The following is a 27,213-nucleotide window of genomic DNA, read 5'->3' as shown; positions in this document are numbered from 1 at the left end:
GCCCGCACGGCGCTCCCATGCTCGTGACAGAACCGCTCCGTCACGAGCCTCGGGTACCGCTGTGCACGGAGCGGTTCCGCCACGGCCCCGCCCGCTCATCAGAACGACCAGCGCAGGCGCGGAACCCGCGCCGCGCAGGTGCGCCGAGCGGGCCGTGACAGAACCGCTCTGTCATCAGCACAGCACGTCCATGGCTGGTGACGGAGCGGTTCCGAAACCAGCATGGGCGGAGTTAAAGGATTTCCCTTCCCCTACAACGCTCACTGGAATGACGTCATGCCGAGCATCCGCACATCGATGTGCCTGCTGTCACTGCAGTCCGGGAAAAAACTGACCACCTCTGCCAGGGCACAAAACAGTTCACGATAGAGACCCGTTTCGAGCCCCCCTTTAAAAAAAACTTAAAGCCCTGCTTGCATCTAAGTAAAACCGCTTTTTCATAATATTTGTTCGTGACAAAATGGAATGAGTAAATAACCTCTCCATGCCTGGTAATTTTTGCCCTCTCTTGAAACTCTTTTCAACGAGAGCATCAAACTGCATGAAAGGACTTCTGTGAACTCACTCTCAACCTTGCATGAATATATTCCGAGAGAGAGCGCTGTTCTTCCTGAAGGATTACTAGATCCGTATCCCTCCGGTAATACAGAGTATCGCTGCTCTTTCTCACAGCTTCGTACCATTGCCAGGTTACGTGTAACCCGAAACACTAGATTTGGCAAACAAGTTCCATTTCCTGTTTTTATTTCTAGCTATTAGAGCCATGTAACCTTGCGATTATTTTTCTATCGAATTAATTTCCACATTTGGATGATTTATCAAGCTGGAATGTTTGGTATGTAATAGTGAATACATTAATTATCCTAATTATCTCATGTTACGTAATGCATTCCCTCCGTAATTCAGCTTAGATTGGCACACGCCTCTAACATGCAAAGTTCAATGCCTCTCGTAAGTGGCAGAAGCGGTTCTTCTAGTCAAAGATCACGGGGCATTTGTGATGCCTGCCGGCATTTACTTGATCCAAAATGTGCGCTGGACTGCTCCTATGCTTTCTGTTGTGCCGTGTGGCATCCATTGCTGGGTTGGCATGCTCCAACCGCGATGGAGTGATTGCTAGCTTGCCGGGGGACGTCATTATCGGAGGTCTTTTTCCAATGCATGCCTCGGTTTCGTATGTTCTGAAAGGAAAACGACCAACTAGATTCGACTGCAGACGGTAAGCCTCAATGTTTTTTTTTTCTATTTGCAAATGCAAAACGCACTTAGAAAATGTTTAATTAACATTAAAATAAATGTTCCTTGCGAGGTTTTACAGTCTACATTTTGCGGTCTCCTAAAATTAAAATGGTTGATGCAGCGGGACGCCCGCATTAGCAACGTATGCACAATCCTATGACTTTACAAATTAATCCTTGAAATGTACGCTGTCTGATATCTGAATTATGTGACTGCTAACGCGGGATTACTGGTTACTAATTATCTTACCAAATCCCATTTCCTGTCGACTGAATCGTTGGTACCTGTCTTGAGTAAAAGGCAATCTCGCAGTAAACAATCAATTTAAGAACTTACACCACTCTAAATGACCACTGACCAAAATTAAGTTTTAAAGATTTAATATAAAGTCAAAGATAACTGAAGATACAAACTTCTCAAAATGAGATTAAGAAGATAAATCGGTATCACTATGAACATGAACTTTTTGAATAGTCTGAGTCTGAAGAACAGAATAATAAGTACAAGCTCGAAAACCATCAGGGTTGCTAAAATGGATACAAGTTGCAACCTCAAAGTCATTACAGAAAAGAAAAATTAAGGTTAGTCTGTCCCTACACTACACTAAATGACATCCCTACTTAACAAGATCTTTACCCTCTAGGTGTCAGCCGTGGTGATTTCCTAAGAAGATCACGCACTTCTCTTTGTCTCTTCTCTGATAATGGGTCTCTCCTGATCAGCCTATCTGCCTACCCATCCGCTTCCTTAGGCTCCCAAAATCATCTGCTCTGCCCTCCTCCCGGGTCACTTTCCCTAATACCAAATCACATTTCCAATAGAAACGCCCCTTGGGACGCCCCTCACGTGGTACATCTTTGCGCGGTAAAACTCCATGATGGTACTCTTGAAGACCCTCGTTATAGTTGACCTTGGTTCCCAGGCTCCTTCTTCCGTGCGCTGATACCCCCTGAAATTCCTGGAAACTCCTACAGGCCTGCGCAAGGCGCCACTGAACAAAGTCCCTTTCATTCGAGCTGATTAGGACCCTCGCACCTGCATACAGCTCGTCCTGCAGTGGGCCTCAAATTCCAGACTTCACCATATCTTAGGCCATAAAACACTCTCAGAGCTCCATACTGGACACCTCACGACCTCTCCTCTAACGAGCACATGACGATTTAAACTACATGACATTATCTGTTCTGGCCTACTTGATTTACATGCAGCAGGTTCCTGCACTCTTAAAACGTTAACTTGATTTAAACAGCAAACATTCTTAACTAGCATACGTTTCTAAAATAACACATCTATAAAGCATATACTTTTAACCCTAAGTTCAATAGTACATTTTGAAAGAACCATGTCAACTTTATCTCACATTATTTTAGCAGCACGTTCAGGTTTGCTGTGAATTGCCCTAAGGCCTACACAAAATACTGGAATCCAAAGTTACATTTAATTCGGACATGACTCTTTTAACATGAGAGAACCATGAGGTTTTCACATATACTCCAACATTTCTACATTTAATCTCACACCGTTATAATTATGGTTACTCTACTTAACATTCTATACATTTCGCTATTGAATATAAAACACTCGTGTGCAAAACATGTTTAAACTAACTACGTGCTTGTAAATATGGCGTACTTATACATTTTTTCAAACTTGTGCTCTCTCAGTCCCCCCTTTGATGACCTTTAGGGGTCATCATTACCATGACACTAAAATGTAGAACCTTTAAAGTGAAGACAGGGCAGTACCACTTCTTTTCATACTCTCTAATGCTTTCAGACTCTTATATTGAGTGTCCTGCATCGCTGTCAACTCTTCTTCCTGTTTCTTCATAGCTCTCTGTAACCTATTTGCTCTATACCATTGATACAAACGCACCAATCCCCACAAAGTGATTACACAAATCATTACTATGATGATGGGCTTCAATATGTACCAAACGATACCCTTTCCTAAGTTGGCAAACCAACTTCCAACTTTACCCATTCCATGACCTACTTTTTCCCACACATTTACCTTTGCCAGGTCCTCAATTTCGTAGTGTATGGCAGTGATGTTTTGTATATACTTCTCTAGAGGCTTTGAATTGTCTGGAATGTAAGTACAGCATTCCTGTACCTTCAAGGCCCTACAGACTCCTCCCTCTTTTGCTAACAGAACATCTAAAGCAAGTCGGTTCTGAAGAACCATTGCCCTAATCGATTGCATCTCCCCCTCTATCAGCATCAAGGATCTTGCAGTACTGGCAGACAGTCTATCTACGACTGTAGCTAACCTCCTGATCTTAATGTCATTCATTATCAATCCTAAGAAAGGGAATGCAGCACCTATTACATCTCCAACTACTTCTGCTGCACCCAGCCCTCGCTTCCATCTAGTTGATATTTCTTTCTTAGGCGTGTCTAAATTCTCAACATGATATATTTTAGGGAAGACAACAGCCAGATAGCATGATCCGTACCAATTATCTGGTAACTTCACATAGGCATATCTTCCACATACAAAATATACATTTGGTATTGCTTGCATCCCTTTCATGAAGTTCTTAGAGTAGTACTCCAATTGAAAGGCATGTTCACAATTTACTTGTCCTACATAAACGTTTTCATAATAGGAGTAACTCCTGTGAATGCACAGTTTCCCCCGTTTCTCCTTATCCAAAGCAATTGGACCAATACTACCTTTTCGTTGTTGTGCCCTTTCCTCCTTGGTCCAATCTGTTTCCCCTTGTCCTGATGCCTTCAATATCTTCTGCCTCCTGTATCTAGTATCTACCTGAGCTATAAACTTTTTCTCAACTTCTGATATTTGACAAGTCAGATTGTTGATTCGAGCATGTGAAGTATCTAACGTTCTCCATGGAATAAACCATTTGTGTAACCTGTCTTCGCTTTTGTAGTAGTCCCATTTGTTCAAATGCTTGAAATTCGGAACCTCTGGCAATGTCGAGTCGAAATTCGAGAAGTAATACTCAAATCCGTCTCGTCCATAAAACATACTTAACAATAAACTGCACGTTATCCCATATGTCAACGGGAGATGATGGTATTTGATACCCTCCTCCACCGAAATTGGTAATTGCATACAGACATAGCAATCCTTTACCTCCATGGCATCAACATATTCATAAAGCAACTTAGCATAAGCATTTGACTTGTAATTCCCCTGTGACTCATCCATGTGTAACCTTTTTACTTCTGCATCTAACAACGCTTTGTCTTTCTCATTGATGTTTCCCTTCTCCTTAATAATGGTAGTTCTCGGTGTTGACACTCCCTTATCCTCCTTAACTGTGGTTCCATCCCCTTCGTGTCCCGCTAGGAATGAAACAGTTACCACTAAAATTATAAGAGAAACCACTACTCCTAAAAATGTAACAGCTATACATTTTGCCCTGCGGTTCGGGTTGCCAGCCTCCATGTTCTCAAACAGTGTAGTTTTCGACTATCTTCCAGCATTCACTTCCTCTTCTTTTCAAACAAAGTCTTTCTCTCTTGCAATGTCTTTCTTGGAACACTTGGAAGCTTGACAATTTATTTCCGCAAAACAATTCAAAGTCCAGTAATATAGACAACCCTAGCCCTTCTCCATCCGCTAAAAGGAAACCCCTACCATTTTTTTTTCTTCTTCCACTCGGCGCTAGGTTATCTTGCAACAATTTACAATTTCTTTTCAAAAGTCTTATTTTCGTCTGAAGTTATGTATGACTCAAGGAGTGACACTACTTCTTCATAAACGTCCATCCGAAGTATCATTCCCTCAGGTTCTGGACAGTTCGTACCACAACATGGAAAGTCAACCTTTTCTAGGATTATTCTCCTTATTTCGCTCAAGACAAGTGGACGGACGAAATTGAGAGTTAGCGTTTTTTCAATTTCCAATCCTGGTACTATCAGTTCTATATCCACAATTACAAAGGGGTTCGTTCTAATCAAGATCACTTTCTTCACCTTTCCAGATCTGCACCCCCTTAAAGCCATTCGCAATATGATATTAGTCCACAACAATAAGTGCTCCTAACATTTCTACTACTCGCTCAAGCATTTCCAAACGAAGAAGAGTTCCCTCCAATATTGGATATCGTGAACAGCAAACTGGAAACTCAACTGTTTCTAAAATCAACTTTCTTATTCCACTCAGGAGAGCAGGATGAACGATGTTGAGTGTCAGCAACCTTTCGGTCTCCGCTCCTGGCAGTAGAAACTTTATTTGCACTGTGATGATCGGGTCAGTTCTGATCAGTTCCACTTCCCTGATCCTCCCTGTTCTGTGTCTCCCAGACATCTGCAACAAGGTAGGTCCAGTCGGGAGTAGAGTATCTTCTGCTAGGCACTCGCACCCTACTTGATCTTCTAAGACCCTCCTCGGCTTGATCCTGGATATCTTCTTCTGGATCTGAGTCTTCGGATATAGGAGTAAGCGTTTCTTCCTGGGCCGACCTCAAACTTAGCCTTCTTCTCCTTGTTGGCCAAGTGGCAGCTCCAAGCCTTATTCTCCTATTCCTTGTCCTCCCACTTGGTTCTTGATCGCTCCGATACGGATCTGAGTCTGAGTCGTATTCACTTCTGCTCTCTCCTTCAGTTACGTCTTCTGTCTCACTGCCGTCCTGCCTTCGCTCTTCTTCTGAATCCGATGCGTTCCCAACTTCTTCCGACACCTCCTCAGCTGCCTCAATCCCTTCTTGCGACTCTTCTTCCACTTCCGGGCTTTCGTCTGGGATGGGAGCTGTTCCTTCTAGAGGTGCTGGAACTCTTCTAGTATGGGATGCATGGATCCAATTTGGCAGCCCCCCGCACTTCACCGCGGTGTTTGTGATCAGGATTACCTGAAAGGGCCCACGCCAGCGAACATCTAGGCAGTTCTTCCGGACGTGCTTTTTAACCAAGACCCAGTCCCCTGGGTTCAGGTCATGACACAGGTTCCTCGCTGCTGGAACTTCAGCCGCATGCACCTGAAGGGACACAGAATGGATGGCGTCAGACAGTCCTTTACAATAATCCAAGATCAGATCATCTGTAATATTCAATAGAGCAGTAGTTGGAACTGTAGGAAGTCTCATGGCCCTCCCCATCAGGATCTCGTGGGGAGAGAGACCTGTCCTCCTATCAGGTGTGCTGCGCATGCTCATGAGCACCAATGGAAGAGCATCTGGCCAACTCAAGGATGTGGATGCCACTACTTTAGCCAATCTATTCTTCAAAGTGCCATTCACTTGTTCCACAATTCCTGAAGCTTCTGGTCGATAACTACAATGCAGCTTTTGATCGATATTCAGTGTGGAGCACAACATCTTCACTATTTCGCTGTTAAAATGTTTTCCTCTGTCCGATTCCAAAGAGGCAGGCACCCCGAAGCGCGGTATCAACTCCCTGAGCAACAATTTAGCCACTGTGAGTGTATCGCACCTACGTGTAGGGTACGCTTCAACCCATCTGGAAAATACGCATACAATCACCAACACATACCGAAGGCGATTGACTCTTGGCATTTCAATGAAATCTAGTTGCATTCTATTGAAAGGCCCCCCCGACCTCCCAATGTGACTCAGTGTGACTGGTGTTCGTTTGCCTACGTTCAGTTGTTGGCAGGTAACACATCGCTTACATACTGATTCTGCTGCTATTCTGAATTTCGGGCAATACCAAGTCTGCCTAAAAACTCTCATCATAGCATCCCTTCCTAGATGTACTGGACCATGTATTTCTCTCGCCATGGGATTAGCTAATTCTTCAGGTAACACAGCTCTCCCATCTGCTGAAACCCAAAAATCCATTTCACTTCGCACACAGCCTGCTATTTCCCATGCCTTTTTCTCTGTTTCAGGTGCGTTCTCCTGCATTATCCTTAAATCCTCCCAAGTGTCTACAGTTTCTAACATCATACTTAATTCAGTCTTTTCTTCTGCACCTTCTATTTCCACCTTTGAGAAAGAATAACTTTGTTCCGCACAATAGCGTGCGACTTCATCAGCATATCTATTACCTTGTGACACAAAATCTGTATTCTTAGTATGAGCTACACACTTCACTACTGCAATGTCAACAGGACCTTGTAATGCTTCTATCAGCAATCGCACAAATTCTCCATTTCGAATGGGCGAACCAGAGGAGGTCATGTAACCCCTCTGAGACCACAACTGCCCGAAATCATGAACCACACCGAAACCATATTGGCTGTCCGTGTAGATGGTGACTCTCTTTCCATTTCCTGCTATGCAGGCACGAGTTAGGGCAATAATCTCTGCTACCTGTGCGGAATGTACTCCTTCCAGGCAAGCGGCTTCCACAACTCCAGTAATGGTACAAACAGCATAAGCTGCTCTCAACCGACCAGTATCGTCTCTTAAACATGAGCCATCAACAAAGTAAATTTCATCGGGGTCAGACAATGGCTCATCCACTATATCTGGTCTGGGTTTCGTGCATAGTTCAGTCACATCAAGGCAATCGTGGTCTTCACATCCTTCGCCTTCTATTACCGAAGGTAATGGCATCAAAGTAGCAGGATTCAAGACAGAGCATCTCCTGAGAGTCACGTTTTCTGCGGCAAGTATAACTTGCTCATAACGCGTGAGCCTGCTATTGGTCAGATGCTGCGTCTTCGTCCTGGTCATTAACAATTCAACTGAATGCGGTACATACACCACCACTGGATGTCCCATTACAATACTTTCGCTCCTTTCAATGCTGACACCCGTTGCGGCAACGGATTTGAGACATCCGGGCAACGCTGCGGCTACTGGATCTAATGTAGCCGAAAAATATGCAACTGGTCTACGGGCATTACCGTGGGTCTGTGCCAAGACTGACAAAGCACATCCCTCTCTCTCACAGCAATAGAGTGAAAATGACTTTTCGTAATCTGGCATTCCCAGAGCCGGAGCACGACATAAATCGTCTCTCAGCTGTAAAAACGCCACCAGACATTCTTCATCCCATGGTACCGGATCACTCACCTCCTTGTGCGTCAGTTTCTGTAAGGGCTTTGCTTTCAGTGAAAAGTTAACTATCCACTGTCGGCAGTAACCCACCATTCCTAAGAACATTCTAACTTCTCTCTGTGTTGTAGGCGCATTCATTTTCATTATCGCCTCAATCCTCTCTGGGGACACCTTACGTTTCCCTTTTTCTAACCTGTGCCCTAGATACTGTACTTCTGTCAGACAATACTGTAACTTGCTCGGAGATACCTTATGTCCATTTTCAGCTAAATGATTCAGTAAGGCAATTGAATCTACTTTACAAGCTTCCTCTGTTTCTGACGCAACAAGTAGGTCATCTATGTACTGTACCAGAACCGAGTTCTGTGGCAGTACTAGATTCTCAAGATTCTTTTTCAACAACTGATTAAAGATGGATGGACTGTCTGTGAATCCTTGTGGGATTCGACACCATGTTAAAACGCGATCTTCCATTTTAAACGCAAAAAGGTACCTGCTCTCTTCATTCAATGGGATTGAAAAGAAAGCCTGACAAAGATCTATCACTGTGAACCATTCTGCTTGACATGGTATTTGAAACAATATTACTGATGGATTCGGTACCACGGGAAAACATGAAACGACTATGTTGTTAATTTTTCGTAAATCCTGAACTATCCTAAACTTCCCGCTAGGTTTCTGCAAACCCATAATCGGGGAGTTACAAGGACTGCCCACGATTTCCTTCAGTATTCCCTGCTGTATCATTGACTCGATCACAGGCTTTATTCCCGCAATCGTTTCCTGGGACAATTTGTATTGAGGCGTTCTTGGAAACTCAACATTTGGTTTTACCAGAATTTTTACCGGTTCTACCCCTTTAATCAATCCTATATCTTCTCCTGTGAAATCCCACACCTCTGACGCCACTGCATCTCTTAAGTCTTGTGGAAGATCTTCTACAGTCAGAGTAGGATATAGTTCTACACAGAATTTTGAATTGGCCACCTTAAAGGTAGCATCATCGTCGGTAGTCTGTACCTCCACTCCTTGTGGGGTGCAGTATATGGTGCAATTCAATTTGCATAACAAATCCCTACCTAACAGACATACCGGACTCGAGTCACAAACCACAAACTGATGTTCGTTCATGTGGTTTCCAATTTTCACAGACACTGGTTCTGTCAAGGGACTAGTCATTCTTTTATTTGCGACTCCTACCACTTGAATTGTTTCCCCTGACATTGGCAAGTCTGGAACTACCGCTGATCTCAGAGTCGAACGAGTAGCCCCAGTGTCCACTAAGAACGTAGTGGGACACCCTGCCACTTCTGCCTCAACAAATGGCCCTCTCTGATCCACATCTAGAACTGCCCCGAGGGTACAGTCTTCTTCACTGCTCACCCGTTGTCCTGTCAATGGATCAATGTAATAACATTTTTCTTCCTCGATAAACAGAGGCATTTGTTTAAAGACCTTTCCTCTAGCTGCTATCTTCGGTGGCTGTGGGAATTGGGCCCGTGGAGCCGAAGTCCCCCCTTTGGCCACCTTACTGCTTGGGACTGTCACTTTTTGCACTGGGTCTTCTTGGACCTGCTCTTCTACTTCTAGCTCTCCGTTTTCAGGGTTAAAGGGACACTCGCGTCGCCAATGCCCCACCTGATGACACAGATGACACTTTGTCGTTTTCTTTAAAGTGGCAAAGTCTATCCTAGGTCTCTGCCCTTCTTCATTATCTTTGTTCTGACCATTTGGTTTTCGTCCCATCCCCTGCTTCTGCTGGCCACCCTTCCCAGCGGACTGCATTTGCACCACCATCAATTTCTCCTTTAGATTCTTGGCTTTAGAATCTATCTCGTCACTGCAGTACCTCGCATATCGTAAAATCTCATCTAGTGGTTTGTTCTGCCAACAGATTAAATGTTGCTGTATCATCAAACAAATATCAGGTCTCAACCCCAAGACAAACTTTGACACGAACTGCCCTATGTCTTTGGGATCCATTACATCTAGTCCACTGTATTGCTTGAATGTTTTCAACAATCTTTCATAAAACTCGTGAACTGTCTCCTTGGGTTCCTGCCTTGTTCGGTCTATTTTTACCCAATCTATATCCTGTGGTGGTACCTTATCTTTCAGCCATGCTATTACCCTTTCATACTTTCGCATGACAATCTCAGATGGTCCATTTGTTCGAGCATCCCTCAATGGTTCAGCATTTGGCCATTCGACACTAGTCTTACAAGGGGTCCATAGATCAGATGGGACCACGATGTCAAACAACGTGTTCAAATCTATCCACAGTACTTTCGAGATTTTAACGAACCTCTCTACCTGCTTATACCATTCGACTGGATTGTCCCGCAACTTCGGAAATGAGTTGGTAAATGCGGCTAAGTCTCCTCTACTCCAGGGCACATGTACATAATTTCCATTTGATATTTCTCGCAAAGGGAATGCCTCCATCTGCATTACCCTTCCCTCAGGGGTCATCACATTTGTACTTCGCCTAACTGTGCCCTTTTTCGACCACCTTTCTTCCCATTTATCCAGTTCTCTCCACACTCTTATCCCTGTTACCAACTCTCTTATGTGTGTTTTTAATCCAGTAGTTCTCTTCTCATCTAGATCTTGGTCTGCGTACTGTAATCTGTGGTTGCTCTGCAATGCCCTTGTCCTAGACAAATCCACGGCATACTTGTCTGCCAAATCAGTCAGTTTTTCATGAAACGCTCTAGCTTTCCTAGTAATATCCTTTGCCATGAACAATAACTCATCCTGTTCATACAATTCTATCCTTTCCAAAGGCAATGTTCCATCTATTATCTCATCAACATCTGATTTTAAACTGGTAACATCAAGCCTTTTTGCCTTTATTTCAGCTTTCAAGACACTCAATTTAGCTCCTCCATCCGCATCTCTCCCATCCCAGCTCCGAGATCTACGTTTAGGTATTGGCGAATTATAGGGAGTCCTCCCCTGTTCCCATCTCTCTAAGTCCCATGCCTTTCCATCTTCTCGGGGTGGGTGGTGAAACACTCCTTCATGCCTCCCAGCCTCTCTCTCTCCATCCTGGCTAGTTTCACGGGATAGAGGGTAAGAGGTTCTATTACTCCCTCTTTCTTCCCTACTTCCCTGTGATTCCTGATTATTCGAGGCGTGGCGGGACCTATCGCTGTTCTCCTTTCTCCAATGTTGAACGTCTTCCCCAAGTGTATGATGAAGGCACCTAAACCTATTCTGAAAAGCCCGTACCGCCTCATCTCCTCCGTTCCCCCAGAGACGGGACATTTCCTCACATTCTACAATCTTAGTATTTTGTTCCGGCTGTTCTCTCTGATTTGTAGGACATGCATCCCCTCTATTCTCTTGACTTTGGCCTTCCCGGCTCTGACTACTCTCGCTGGCCCCACAATGAGATACTGTCCCGTTTCCCCTGCTTTCCCACTCTGGTTCCGTTCTTGTCCTGTTACTCGGAGATACTATGGACCCGTCCCATTCCCTCAAATCAGCTCTTAACTCTGAAAAAGATCTTGGCCGCGGTCCCCTTAGATCCATTGGTCCTCTCGGACCTCCCTGTTCTGAATTGGGACCGACAGTTGTGTCTAATGGGGTGTTCCACGTTACCGAACCTGGTAATTGTTTCCATGCATTCGTCACATTATTCCTCCTTTCCATCTCAATCCTTTCCCTATCCAATTGCCTTTGTTGTTCCCCTCTATCTCTCTCAGAATTATAGATCGAAACTATGGGTCCTATGGTAACAGGCACTTGAAGAGCGTCTGGCAATCCCACAGACTCAACCCTTTCTGTGGTTGGCGTTTTCTGCACCACAAACCTTCCCACTACACTCTGTACAGTGTTGTTTGGAGGTGTTTCTCCGCCTTTGTTAGGTGTCCATTCCGATATAGGGAGTGGTGTATATCCCTCTATCTCATTCCCATCTTCCCTTGCGAGCCCTCTATCTTCTATCAATCCCACTCTCGGAGGTGGTCTATCCATTAACAATCTGTTTATCAGATTGTCCTCCGACTCGCTTTCCTCGTCTTCTTCCATGAGGTTTCCTCCTCCTGACACCTCCCTCATCGGATACATCTTCTCCACCTCAATAGTCTGTACCCTCCAACGCTTTTCCTCCTCATCCCATTTGGAATCTCGCACTGCCCTTACCGATCGCGTCAGCCTTTGTTGACGCCTGTTCAAATTTCGGTCGTGTGCAGCCTTAATCCATGCATTAAGAGCCTCAAACTGTGTTGGTCTAGGTGAGGGTTTCGATGAGGACATGGTTGCTTTTAGCCGATGTAACACCTCTAACTTAAACGTTCCATACTTCGGGAACTGCATTTCCTCATTTCCTTCCGTAAGCTTATTCCAAGCCCCAATCCACAATATCGTATGCAGCCCCACATTCGTTGCCATATAATGAGCTGGCGTACCCTCTGGGGGAGCCTCTTCCCCGTAATAATGTTCACTTCGTTTACGTTTAAAAATCCCTTTCAAACACTTAAAACACTTCATGATTTCTCTTTTCTCCGCGTTTGTTTACTTCCTGATGATATTCCACCAATCTTAGCGCCGTTCTCACTAACTGGCCTATCCGTACGCGGCTTTCCTCCGACGTCACTCTAGCCGCCCAACCAGAGCGCGGCTCTAGCTAACGTCACACCAACCGCTCAATCAGAGCGCGGCTCTAGCCGACGTCACCCGTCCCCCTTCGCAGCAGTTCCCCTCCTTTCTCAGCTCGTCTCCTCGGTCATGCACGCATCCCATTCATACTCTGAAAAATGATTACTTCCGTCCAAGCGATCACCTTTCTTTGACTGTACGCCCACAGTCTTTCTGTAGTTGTCACCCTAACTTGGCGAAATGTCTTTCCGTTTACTTCCAGACAATCGCCTTCTCCGATAGGTTACTCACACGCAGTAACTTTCGACCAGCGTCCGTTACTCATACACTCACTCTTACACTCCCCCTATCTTGGATCCACGGCGGTCAATGGTACCTCGTGACCTCCGTACTATGGTCGACAACTACCCTGGATGTTCGATACACCCAAAACCACTTAAGCTCTGGCCTGAACTTAAGATTTCACCAGTTCACCCGTTTACCAGGTTACCAGTTTACCAGGTTGCGCGCGCTCACAACCTTCTCTCTTTCACACTACAGGCATTCAACTCCGCAAGACATTACAATACAAATACAACACAAAACACCGCAATCTGTTCACGCATGACCCTTTTTATACTCACTCTCCGATACTGCTGCTTTTCTCGCACCGTCTGCACCTTTCGGCACACGATTCTTCCGCTGCTCGTCTCTCGACGTCTCGGGCCTTGGGGTAAACTAACCTCTCTAGATTACCTTCCTCAAGAAGATAACCATCCTCACTCTGCTACCAACTGCTAACGCGGGATTACTGGTTACTAATTATCTTACCAAATCCCATTTCCTGTCGACTGAATCGTTGGTACCTGTCTTGAGTAAAAGGTAATCTCGCAGTAAACAATCAATTTAAGAACTTACACCACTCTAAATGACCACTGACCAAAATTAAGTTTTAAAGATTTAATATAAAGTCAAAGATAACTGAAGATACAAACTTCTCAAAATGAGATTAAGAAGATAAATCGGTATCACTATGAACATGAACTTTTTGAATAGTCTGAGTCTGAAGAACAGAATAATAAGTACAAGCTCGAAAACCATCAGGGTTGCTAAAATGGATACAAGTTGCAACCTCAAAGTCATTACAGAAAAGAAAAATTAAGGTTAGTCTGTCCCTACACTACACTAAATGACATCCCTACTTAACAAGATCTTTACCCTCTAGGTGTCAGCCGTGGTGATTTCCTAAGAAGATCACGCACTTCTCTTTGTCTCTTCTCTGATAATGGGTCTCTCCTGATCAGCCTATCTGCCTACCCATCCGCTTCCTTAGGCTCCCAAAATCATCTGCTCTGCCCTCCTCCCGGGTCACTTTCCCTAATACCAAATCACATTTCCAATAGAAACGCCCCTTGGGACGCCCCTCACGTGGTACATCTTTGCGCGGTAAAACTCCATGATGGTACTCTTGAAGACCCTCGTTATAGTTGACCTTGGTTCCCAGGCTCCTTCTTCCGTGCGCTGATACCCCCTGAAATTCCTGGAAACTCCTACAGGCCTGCGCAAGGCGCCACTGAACAAAGTCCCTTTCATTCGAGCTGATTAGGACCCTCGCACCTGCATACAGCTCGTCCTGCAGTGGGCCTCAAATTCCAGACTTCACCATATCTTAGGCCATAAAACACTCTCAGAGCTCCATACTGGACACCTCACGACCTCTCCTCTAACGAGCACATGACGATTTAAACTACATGACATTATCTGTTCTGGCCTACTTGATTTACATGCAGCAGGTTCCTGCACTCTTAAAACGTTAACTTGATTTAAACAGCAAACATTCTTAACTAGCATACGTTTCTAAAATAACACATCTATAAAGCATATACTTTTAACCCTAAGTTCAATAGTACATTTTGAAAGAACCATGTCAACTTTATCTCACATTATTTTAGCAGCACGTTCAGGTTTGCTGTGAATTGCCCTAAGGCCTACACAAAATACTGGAATCCAAAGTTACATTTAATTCGGACATGACTCTTTTAACATGAGAGAACCATGAGGTTTTCACATATACTCCAACATTTCTACATTTAATCTCACACCGTTATAATTATGGTTACTCTACTTAACATTCTATACATTTCGCTATTGAATATAAAACACTCGTGTGCAAAACATGTTTAAACTAACTACGTGCTTGTAAATATGGCGTACTTATACATTTTTTCAAACTTGTGCTCTCTCATGACCATGCATTGACAGATTTAATATATCTGAAGCTGGAGGTCTGAAGCAAGGTTGCGCAATTTTAGGGTGAAAATGTATGACAAGTTTCCAGCCTCAACTCTTTTTAGTCATTGTTTCCACATGCTTCATGCTATTGGACCATCATTCACTGAACTCTGCCTCTAATTTGTTTATTACACTGTAGTTATGATATTAGTTACCGGTTATTAGACAATTAAGAAGCTCTTTAACAGTCACACGTTGTGACATTTGAGGAGTGATGTAACACTTCCAGCTTCGAGAGCCACGTTTAGCAGCAGAATTACACCGGCCGTATCAACACTGAAGACGAGAACTAACTTTTAGGCCTTCCTCTCTTCGTTTTCCTGCATTAAACAGTCATTAGCAGCAAGGATCCATTTATGGAAGTATTGTTTTTTGCACAGCCATAGCTCATTACATTAAAACAGGAATCTCTCTGAATGTTACACTCATTACAACTTGGCTTTGAAAGTCTCTGCATGTTACCACATATCAAGACCTGTTTTTGTAACTTACAATAAACTGCATATAATATGTTTTTGACACACATTACCAGCTGAATATTGCCGTGTTTAATTTCTCACTACATTTCTTTGTACATATTTGCAACTATGCCTCAATGATTTAAGATTTTAGGTAGGGTAATGGTGTGATAGTTCTTTATAATTAAAAAAAGACCCTTTGTTGTGTATTTGAGAATGTGTGCGTGCTAGAAAATCAGCAGTTGCAAAAAACACAGTTGATGGACAAAATGTAGAACAATGTCATACATTCACCACAGTACAAGGATCTGGGCCTAAATCCATCGTTTTTTTGCACTCCACACCACCCTGGGTTAGACACTGGCTATATGCAAATCAGCTCTGACCCTGTGCCTCATGGGAACAGTCCAGTCCGAACTACCAAGCCATGTCTTTCCCAGACCGGAATCAAGCATCCAAGGACCGGTTTCTGGCTATCAGCCTTCATCAGCCTGGATAGCTTGACTCCAGTGGTGTGGAGAGCCTGGGACTCACGTCTGAGCATGCCCAGCCCACTCGGGGTGAAAATTGCAAAAAAAACAGTTGATGGACAGAATGTAGAACAATGTCATACATTCACCCCATTACAAGGATCTGTGCCTAAATCCATCCTTTTTTTGCACTCCACACCACTCCACACCACCCTGGGTTAGACACTGACTATATGCACATGCATATGAATTGGGGTGGCAGAGTGGGCTAAAGAACGGTGATGGATCAAACCCAGATCTTTTGACTGGGTGTGAGTGTTTGATTGGTTCAGATGCTCCGTCCATCACCACCCCCTTTTGGTACCGCTTTGGCCGCCATAAGTGTGGCAGGGTATGCTCAGACGTGAGTCCCTTGCTCACTTTGCCACTGGATTCAAGCAAGCCGGGCTGAAGACGGCTGGAATGCCAGAAACCAGTCCTCGGAAGCTTGTTTCCGGTCCAGGGAAGGCATGGCTTGGCAGTTCGGGCTGGACTGTTCCCATGAGGCACAGGGTCAGACTGATTTGCATATAGCCATGTCTGAACTGGGGTGGCAGAGTGGGCTAAAGAACGGTGATGGATCAAACCCAGATCTTTTGACTGGGTGTGAGTGTTTGATTGGTTCAGATGCTCTGTCCATCACCACCCCCTTTTGTACCGCTTTGGCCGCCATAAGTGTGGCAGGGTATGCTCAGACGTGAGTCCCTTGCTCACTTTGCCACTGGATTCTAGCAAGCCAGGCTGAAGACGGCTGGAATGCCAGAAACCTGTCCTTGTAAGCTTGTTTCCGGTCCAGGGAAGGCATGGCATGGCAGTTTCGGGCTGGACTGTTCCCATGAGGCACAGGGTCAGACTGATTTGCATATAGCCATGTCTGAACTGGGGTGGCAGAGTGGGCTAAAGAATGGTGATGGATCAAACCCAGATCTTTTGACTGGGTGTGAGTGTTTGATTGGTTCAGATGCTCCGTCCATCACCACCCCCTTTTGTACCGTTTTGGCCGCCATAAGTGTGGCAGGGTATGCTCAGACGTGAGTCCCTTGCTCACTTTGTCACTGGATTCAAGCAAGCCGGGCTGAAGGTGGCTGGAATGCCAGAAACCGGTCCTCGGTAGCTTGTTTCCGGTCCAAGGAAGGCATGGCTTGGCAATTCGGGCTGGACTGTTCCCATGAGGCACAGGGTCAGACTGATTTGCATATAGCCATGCCTAAACTGGGGTGGCAGAGTGGGCTAAAGAACGGTGATGGATCAAACCCAGATCTTTTGACTGGGTGTGAGTGTTTGATTGGTTCAGATGCTCCGTCCATCACCACCCCCTTTTGTACCGCTTTGGCCGCCATAAGTGTGGCAGGGTATGCTCAGACGTGAATCCCTTGCTCACTTTGCCACTGGATTCCAGCAAGCCGGGCTGAAGACGGCTGGAATGCCAGAAACCGGTCCTCGGAAGCTTGTTTCCGGTCCAGGGAAGGCATGGCTTGGCAGATCGGGCTGGACTGTTCCCATGAGGCACAGGGTCAGACTGATTCGCAAATAGCCATGTCTGAACTGGGGTGGCAGAGTGGGCTAAAGAACGGTGATGGATCAAACCCAGATCTTTTGACTGGGTGTGAGTGTTTGATTGGTTCAGATGCTCCATCCATTACCACCCCCTTTTGTACCGATTTGGCCGCCATAAGTGTGGCAGGCTATGCTCAGACGTGAGTCCCTTGCTCACTTTGCCACTGGATTCAAGCAAGCCGGGCTGAAGACGGCTGCAATGCCAGAAACCGGTCCTCGGAAGCTTGTTTCCGGTCCAGGGAAGGCATGGCTTGGCAGTTCGGGCTGGACTGTTCCCATGAGGCACAGGGTCAGACTGATTTGTATATAGCCATGTCTGAACTGGGGTGGCAGAGTGGGCTAAAGAACGGTGATGGATCAAACCCAGATCTTTTGACTGGGTGTGAGTGTTTCATTGGTTCAGATGCTCCGTCCATCACCACCCCCTTTCGTACCGCTTTGGCCGCCATAAGTGTGGCAGGGTATGCTCAGACGTGAGTCCCTTGCTCACTTTGCCACTGGATTCAAGCAAGCCGGGCTGAAGACGGCTGGAATGCCACAAAACCGGTCCTCGGAAGCTTGTTTCCGGTCCAGGGAAGGCATGGCTTGGCAGTTCGGGCTGGACTGTTCCCATGAGGCACAAGGTCAGACTGATTTGCACATAGCCATGTCTGAACTGGGGTGGCAGAGTGGGCTAAAGAACGGTGATGGATTAAACCCAGATCTTTTGACTGGGTGTGAGTGTTTGATTGGTTCAGTTGCTCCGTCCATTACCACCCCCTTTTGTACCGCTTTGGCCGCCATAAGTGTGGCAGGGTATGCTCAGACGTGAGTCCCTTGCTCACTTTGCCACTGGATTCAAGCAAGCCGGGCTGAAGACGGCTGGAATGCCAGAAACCGGTCCTCGGAAGCTTGTTTCCGGTCCAGGGAAGGCATGGCTTGGCAGTTCGGGCTGGACTGTTCCCATGAGGCACAGGGTCAGACTGATTTGCATATAGCCATGTCTGAACTGGGGTGGCAGAGTGGGCTAAAGAACGGTGATGGATCAAACCCAGATCTTTTGACTGGGTGTGAGTGTTTGATTGGTTCAGATGCTCCGTCCATCACCACCCCCTTTTGTACCGTATTGGCCGCCATAAGTGTGGCAGGGTATGCTCAGACGTGAGTCCCTTGCTCACTTTGCCACTGGATTCAAGCAAGCCGGGCTGAAGACGGCTGGAATGCCAGAAACCGGTCCTCGGTAGCTTGTTTCCGGTCCAAGGAAGGCATGGCTTGGCAGTTCGGGCTGGACTGTTCCCATGAGGCACAGGGTCAGACTGATTTGCATATAGCCATGCCTGAACTGGGGTGGCAGAGTGGGCTAAAGAACGGAGATGGATCAAACCCAGATCTTTTGACTGGGTGTGAGTGTTTGATTGGTTCAGATGCTCCATCCATTACCACCCCCTTTTGTACCGATTTGGCCGCCATAAGTGTGGCAGGGTATGCTCAGACGTGAGTCCCTTGCTCACTTTGCCACTGGATTCAAGCAAGCCGGGCTGAAGAAGGCTGGAATGCCAGAAACCGGTCCTCGGAAGCTTGTTTCCGGTCCAGGGAAGGCATGGCTTGGCAGTTCGGGCTGGACTGTTCCCATGAGGCACAGGGTCAGACTGATTTGTATGTAGCCATGTCTGAACTGGGGTGTCAGAGTGGGCTAAAGAACGGTGATGGATCAAACCCAGATCTTTTGACTGGGTGTGTGTGTTTGATTGGTTCAGATGCTCCGTCCATCACCACTCCCTTTTGTACCGCTTTGGCCGCCATAAGTGTGGCAGGGTATGCTCAGACGTGAGTCCCTTGCTCACTTTGCCACTGGATTCAAGCAAGCCGGGCTGAAGACGGCTGCAATACCAGAAACCGGTCCTCGGAAGCTTGTTTCCGGTCCAGGGAAGGCATGGCTTGGCAGTTCGGGCTGGACTGTTCCCATGAGGCACAGGGTCAGACTGATTTGCATATCGCCATGTCTGAACTGGGGTGGCAGAGTGGGCTAAAGAACGGTGATGGATCAAACCCAGATCTTTTGACTGGGTGTGAGTGTTTGACTGGTTCAGATGCTCCGTCCATCACCACCCCCTTTTGTACCGCTTTGGCCGCCATAAGTGTGGCAGGGTATGCTCAGACGTGAGTCCCTTGCTCACTTTGCCACTGGATTCAAGCAAGCCGGGCTGAAGACGGCTGGAATGCCAGAAACCGGTCCTCGGAAGCTTGTTTCCGGGCCAGGGAAGGCATGGCTTGGCAGTTCGGGCTGGACTGTTCCCATGAGGCACAGGGTCAGACTGATTTGTATATAGCCATGTCTGAACTGGGGTGGCAGAGTGGGCTAAAGAACGGTGATGGATCAAACCCAGATCTTTTGACTGGGTGTGAGTGTTTGATTGGTTCAGATGCTCCGTCCATCACCACCCCCTTTTGTACCGCTTTGGCCGCCATAAGTGTGGCAGGGTATGCTCAGACGTGAGTCCCTTGCTCACTTTGCCACTGGATTCAAGCAAGCCGGGCTGAAGACGGCTGCAATGCCAGAAACCGGTCCTCGGAAGCTTGTTTCCGGTCCAGGGAAGGCATGGCTTGGCAGTTCGGGCTGGACTGTTCCCATGAGGCACAGGGTCAGACTGATTTGCATATAGCCATGTCTGAACTGGGGTGGCAGAGTGGGCTAAAGAACGGTGATGGATTAAACCCAGATCTTTTGACTGGGTGTGAGTGTTTGATTGATTCAGATGCTCCGTCCATCACCACCCCCTTTTGTCCCGCTTTTGGCCGCCATAAGTGTGGCAGGGTATGCTCAGACGTGAGTCCCTTGCTCACTTTGCCACTGGATTCAAGCAAGCCGGGCTGAAGACGGCTGGAATGCCAGAAACCGGTCCTCGGAAGCTTGTTTCCCGTCCAGGGAAGATATGGCTTGGCAGTTCGGGCTGGACTGTTCCCATGAGGCACAGGGTCAGACTGATTTGCATATAGCCATGTCTGAACTGTGGTGGCAGAGTGGGCTAAAGAACGGTGATGGATCAAGCCCAGATCTTTTGACTGGGTGTGAGTGTTTGATTGGTAAAGATGCTCCGTCCATCACCACTCCTTTTTGTACAGAAAATCAGCAGTGGCACACCCAAATGGTGGGGGAGTTGGGAATAGTTTTAACCTCAGAGTCTATGAGGTAATGTGTTCCAAGAGACAAGCTCCAGAGCAGCATTTCAAAATAGCAGTCAATACGAAAGACAGACCCAAAAAGGGAGTGTGAGATTACATTTAAAACAAGCATTTGCAATGCAATAGGTCTCGCATTACTGAAAGTTTGAGCTATTGGTGTTGCATTATTATTTGCAACAGCAATAGCTCAAACTTTCAGTAATGCGAGACCTATTGCGCTGAAAATGCTTTTTTTTATACTGTGGGTCTCAGAAAAATAATATACTTTCTACAAGAGCACGTTAGGAAACTGGAGGGAGCAGGCAGGAAGGAAAGACCTTCTAGCCCATGCTTTTTGTTGGGTCTGGCCTTGAGGCGGCTTTGAATGACTTGCCCTTGTCATGTTTTCAAAATATTAATAATAAAACTGCGTACGTAGATGCATACAGTGTCCTTGGGATAACCATCATGATTAGTTGGTCTGTTTAAGTGTGAATCCATTTTGCTCCTGCCCACCCCAGCATACAGAATTGGACAATGAGTCAGCTCAATTCATCCACTGGCTCTCTTCACGTAAGTGACATTGTTAAAAACCGCATCACATGTGCGCTGCTATCTGAAAAGGAGTGCACCTCAGTGCCAGTGAGCCTGGTCTGTTCGATCGCTTCTTTATGTTTATATTTTCCGTATGCTTGCTATTTTTTGCATCTTGCATATGTTTGAGAAAAATCTATAGGACAATCATTGCACGCATGCCGAAGTCAGACCTCTAGGCGTTGCCACTGCTTGTTGAATTTTGAAATGCTTTCGCGGCCATTCCTTGCTCTCCAGCGCAATCTCTAGGAAAAAGGCTCACACATTTGCGCGTCACAAAGTTATGTTTGCAAAAGACAGATGTTTATTGGCACAGGTTTGTCAATAACGGTAATGTGCTACATGCATGACTCAATTATATAAACCTCTTTGCATATATAAAAAACTATTCCCACTGGATTAAAGTGAGAGTTTTGTGTGCAAGACATGCTGGGTGCATCCACCTGTCAAGGTTCTACAGTCACACAGATGACGGGCTAGTGGCTACCTAGCTGTGGGGTCAGAATACCGGGGGCCTACTCCCGGCTGCTCAACTTGGCCAGACTGTACAATCTTGGGCAAATCCCTTTATTGTGCTGTGCCTAGCTATGCATATGTGTCCAACGTCGGAGCACTTTGAAACTGGCTATATCCAACTATTGGGCGCCATAGCTTTTTACAGTTGTCTGTTTGCACAGATGTAGTGCCTCCGCATTGGCTCGCCTTTTGTTTCATTGTTAGCTAGAGCTCACCCACACAAAAGAGGCGCTGAGGGCCATACAGCTCGTGTGGTGTCTTGTGCACCGTGTTTGCACCCGCGTCTCTGCACAGGCTTCGTGAACATTGAGCATGGCCTTGAATTCTTTGACGGTCCCGCCACATCCCAGAATCAGTAGCTATGCGCTTACTTATTAACAGGGCGCCGGCAGTAGAGAACGCAGCTATCTTGTGCATGGAGAAGAAATAGATAGCTCAGTAAGTTGAGCACCGGCTGTAGAGATTGTACATACAGGCTTTAGTCAACTGGTGGCATCTTAACAGGGCTGAGAGAGTCTTTCATCCTCACAAAGTCAACATACTGGTTCATATTCAAGAAAATCGCAGTACCTGTAGAAGCGCACCTATTACGCAAGGGTGCAGATCTACTACTTTTGGGAATACACAAACATTCCCAGAAGGACATCCAGAAAGTTGTGCCACACAAAGTTTTGAAGGAACACTGCTGCCCTCCAATTCCCTATGCATGGACATCTGCGGAGCGTATATTTAAGCATAGTGGAATACTCTTCCAGTGCAAACACACTTTTCCTTCACGGGAAAAACATTTTACCTTGTGGGAGCCCTTCCCCTGTCCACACCGTGAGCAAATCTGCAAATGATCCGTTCTCTGACATGAATGTCACAGCCCCATGGCCCAAAACAACCTTCATTCCTTACTAACAAGTCCTGCGCACGAGCAGCCCATCTCTCTTTCCTTATTTCATTTAGTTGCTTGCCTGTGAAATGTATCCAAAAAAGAAGAAGTCCGCGAGTGGTGCGCGCGCGCCACAGCGAGACATGTGGTTTCAATTATCGCACCTGTGTCTGGGCACGATAATTGAAACCACATGACAGCCGGTGCATGTAATAGACACCAATAGGCCGTGGGCAGAGCAATGCACCCGCCTTTGGCCAATTACGTGCAGACTTTCATAAAAAGACACATGCAAAGGCCAATAGGGTGGCTCAATAAGGAAAAGCACACGCACGAGCGTGTGCGATTCCTAGATCCGTTTTCAAACCCCCTCCAAGAGGTCTCTTGCTGCGCAACAGTGCTGCGCACTGAAACGCAGGCACGAGACCTAAAAATCATGTGGGTTTATTAAATGTTAAATTTCAATACAGACATTTTAAAATGTGCCAGTACATTAGCAATATCTTTAAAGTACATAGAAATCGTTTGCCAAGAAGGCCCTCTGCAATAGGAATAGTACTCTACAACAGGCAAAATCAACTGGCTCAACCCAAATTCAATGGTTCATAAACAGTTTTCTTGCAGAGGAAGGTAATTAAAAACTGCAAAGACAGTATGGTGCAAACAGAATGGCAACAGGATCACTAAAGTTCACATAACCCTACTATTTTAGCACTTATCCACTACATGAATATTTATTGCGCCTTTTGACCTAATATTGTTCAGAAGTGTTAGAACAAACTCGGTGCATAGTTAACAAAAAACTATTGTGTATTAATCCAATACAATGTGTTAGCAGGAAGAGCGTTGGGATGTAGCTAAAGGCTTCCTCTAGGCGATTTCTTCAAGAAAAATGTGTCATACAGAAATCAACAATACATCTCTTGCTGCATGTAGTTTTAAGTGCGATATATAAATACAATATGAACATCATGATTCAGCATCCACTTTAAGTAAGGTGACAATGTGGTCTAAATGAGGTCTAGTTAAAGTTAAGCGGAAAAAAAATACAATTTAATACATCCTAAAGATTTTCGTTCCAATTTCCCCATGACCCATTGACTAGTCTTTCCTGTTGTGTACACCTTTCTAAAATTGGCCTCCAGGCCTTAACCTTTGGAGGAGCCACCGTGCCCAATTGCAGATTTGCCCTGCTTAGCTGCTGTCAATGCCACGTTACAAATGAGTGGTGTGTATTTGTCTAGCAATTGCTCTCCCCATATTCCGAAGAGAACCAGGGATTGAGTAAGATTCGGGACGAGGCTCAGCCCTATCAATAAAGTTTTAACGATTGTGTCCAAGAATCCGAGTAGATGTGGGCAGTTCCATAGGGTGTGCAATAGTGTGCCCCATTGTCTGCAACCTCTGACATATCTATCCTTGTCTAACTTGCCCATGGCCAGCAATCATGCTCTAGTACAGCAAGCCCTGTGGAATATCTTTAATTGGACCAACCTAAAGCCTCCCCGGATAGCCACTTCTCCAGGATAACTACACGCTTCAGCCCATGCGTCATCCTTAAGTTTCCCTAGGTCTCACTCCTAGCTGTCCCTGAGTATTGTGAGGGGTGGGCTGGGTATACTAATGTTATTTACTGTGACAAAGATCTGTGCTGCCACATGCTTATGTAGGAGGGCCACCAGAACTTTCATATCTGACAGTGTTTCTTCCCCTAGCTCTTCAGGTTGCTGATATGGGCCCTCAGTGTATACCCCATTTGCATGAAATGGAAGATCAGGCTACCTGCTAAATCATATTGCATTTCTAGTTACTGGATTGGTATCACTTCTCCATCCTTCGAAACGTCTACTATTTTGAAGATACTCATCTGGTCCTACTTCTTGTACCCTTCTATCTGCCATAGGTCTTTTAATATATCAATGTTAGAAATGGAGGTCTCTAGTTGGCAAGGGCTTGCACCTTTGTCCAAGTAGGGACCCTTCTTCCTAGTCAGGATAAGGGAGTTAAACCTCTAAAAATAACATCTGCTGATCTCCTTGGTAGCTTGGCACGAGCAGTCAGGCTTATCTTAGTGGCAATGTGTAAAGCATTTGCACATAATCAACGGTAATACAGTATAAGCAAAACAAAAGGACACCACACCAGTTTAGAAAAATATCCAATATTTTTATACACGGAAAACAAGACAAAAAACTATACAAATCCACAGTACAGTACTTAGAAATCTTCAGTTATCAAAATAAACTTGAAAAACTTGAAGTGAATATCTCCCTCTGAACAAACAAACGGTTCTGGTGACCGCCGCGGCGTGGGCCAGCTACGGTGTCAAGAAGGCCCACAAAACAGTACCTTTAGAAATGCAGGGCATTGGCGAGCTCTTGTTGAGCTTCCGAAAGCATGGTGTTGGTTCTGGAGTCGTCGGGCCCTAAAAATCACAGGTGTTGCAGATCAAACTCCTCACGGTTGAAATCAGGAGCGCTGGCTTCGGCAGCGGTCGGGTGCTGCTGCGCAAAGTGCAGCTGTGCGGCATGCGATGCCCTGAGGTCACGGTGCAAGCAGCAGATCAGTGGCGGCGTCAGATGTCGTCGTCAGTGAGACCAGGGCCACAGTGCAAAGTGATGCAGTGCTCGCCATGGTGCTGGCAGGTCACGGTGCAAGCAGCGTCATTGTCGTTGCTGAAGCGCTGTAGTCGGCTGCCGAACTGGAGTTGATTGCACCGGTGTCGGTAGGCCAAGCCTGTGGTGAGGGATGAGGGTGGTCCGTCGTGTAACTTTACGAGCGGTGCACTCGAACCACGGTGCAGGCAGCAGCGTCGATTTTGGCCTGGAGCGGCATCGTCAGGATTACCAAGGCGGCGTTGTGAAGCGAGGCAATGCGGAGTGCGATGCCCACAGGTCACGGTTTGAGCAGCGGCTCGGTGGTGGCGTCAGCAGGCATTATCAGTGAGACCAGGGTCGCGATGTGTCATTGCGACGGTGCCCTCTGCGGTGCCTTCAGGACATGGAGTCGGCAGCAGCGACGTAGATGTTATGTTATGTTATGTTATATCGGCTCTGCTATAGCGCATGGCTACTCCGTGGAGTGTCCCAGCGCTTTGGTGAAGAGAAAAAAAGGAGGAGTACACAACATAGCAATGCTCTGAGGCCAGCACAAAATTTTACAGAGAGTAGAGCCACGTCTTCAGCTCCTTTCTGAAGGCTAGCAGATTGGCAGATGTTCTCAGAGAGAAAGGGAGGTCGTTCCAGCAACGCGGTGCTAGATACCGGAAGGAACGGCCTCCAATGCGTGAGCGCTTGATGGAAGGAACCATAGCTTTAGCCTCGTAGGCAGACCTGAGAGTTCTTCTAGGACCATGGAAGGCAATCCGTTTTCCAAGGTAACTTGGGCCGATCTGATGGAGCGCCTTGAAGGCCACGGTCAGAATTTTAAAAGTGACTCTCTTGGCGATCGGAAGCCAGTGAAGTTGTTCTAAGAGCACCGGAGCTCGCGCCCTTCTTGGTAGTCCAAAGATGGCTCTGGCCGCCGAGTTCTGCACGACCTGCAAGGGAGCCATCAGATATTTAGGGAGGCCCAAATAGAGAGCGTTCGCATAGTCCAGTCATGACCCTATCAGGGCCTGCACCGTGATTTTTTTGTGCTGGAGGGACAGTAAAGGAAGGAACTTCCGCAGCATCTTGAGGATGCCGAAACACTTCCCTGTGAGCCCGATAATCTGGGGTCTGAAGGAGAGATCGACATCACACAAAAAGCCCAGGTTTTTCGCCTTTACTGATGCATTGTCAGGTGGGGACATATCACAAGGCCACCATGACTTCCAGCCGGGATCCAGCTGGCAGCCAAAGAAAAGCAGCTCAGACTTGTCTGAGTTACACTTCAGACTATGCCTTTGGAACCAGTTGAAAACGGCTTCCAGGCATTCCCGAATCCGGCCGCTGTCGAAATCTTCTCCCTTGCCACACGAGAACAAAAGCTGGGTGTCATCGGGTTACTTTACTTTCTGTTGCATCACAAAACACATAATAATTATGCTAGTCAATGCTTTACAATCTAAATGAGCATGCTTTCTTTCAAAGTACTACTTAACTTTACAATTTTGAAAGAAAAATATTGGTCATGGTATAATCTGATAGTTCATTTATCCCATTACATATTTTGGTATGAAATTTAGCTTATTTGGTGCAGGGGTTCTAATAAACAGATTAGCAAAAGATTACAGAAATACTTAGTTACAGTAAGGAATGTCTTTACATAAGTATCCATCACATTAATCAGTCCTTCAAGTTGTGATATGTTTAAGGTATGTTTATTCATTAATTAATTCATTCATAGTTGGAGTATTTGCTTGTTTTATGAATTAATTAATTTATGCATTAAAAGGGTCAATCATATATAAATGACCTTGGAAAACCAAGATATATTAAATATGTCGTGGAAAATCGCAATCGCCCACAAAACAAACTGTTAGAGATTATAATATGTGGGATAACCCACATAAAATATTAACATCAA

The 27,213-nt window shown here is 45.9% G+C and overlaps 1 protein-coding gene across 1 annotated transcript in view; it reads left to right on the top strand.

The window, feature by feature from the left end:
- The first annotated feature begins 1,050 nt into the window (after positions 1 to 1,050).
- LOC144763161 (G-protein coupled receptor family C group 6 member A-like) overlaps positions 1,051 to 27,213 on the top strand; it is a 297,057-nt gene continuing 270,894 nt past the window's right edge. Inside the window, exon 1 of the mRNA XM_078648489.1 lies at positions 1,051 to 1,219. Coding sequence (XP_078504615.1) covers positions 1,158 to 1,219 — 62 coding nt within the window. The 5' untranslated portion in view covers positions 1,051 to 1,157. The remainder of the gene's footprint in view (positions 1,220 to 27,213) is intronic.

The sequence above is a fragment of the Lissotriton helveticus genome, chromosome 6, assembly GCF_964261635.1.
Source record: "Lissotriton helveticus chromosome 6, aLisHel1.1, whole genome shotgun sequence".
Lineage (NCBI taxonomy): Eukaryota > Metazoa > Chordata > Amphibia > Caudata > Salamandridae > Lissotriton > Lissotriton helveticus.
The sequence above is the reverse complement of the archived record's forward strand: the minus strand, read 5'-3'. Positions and strand labels throughout refer to the sequence as shown.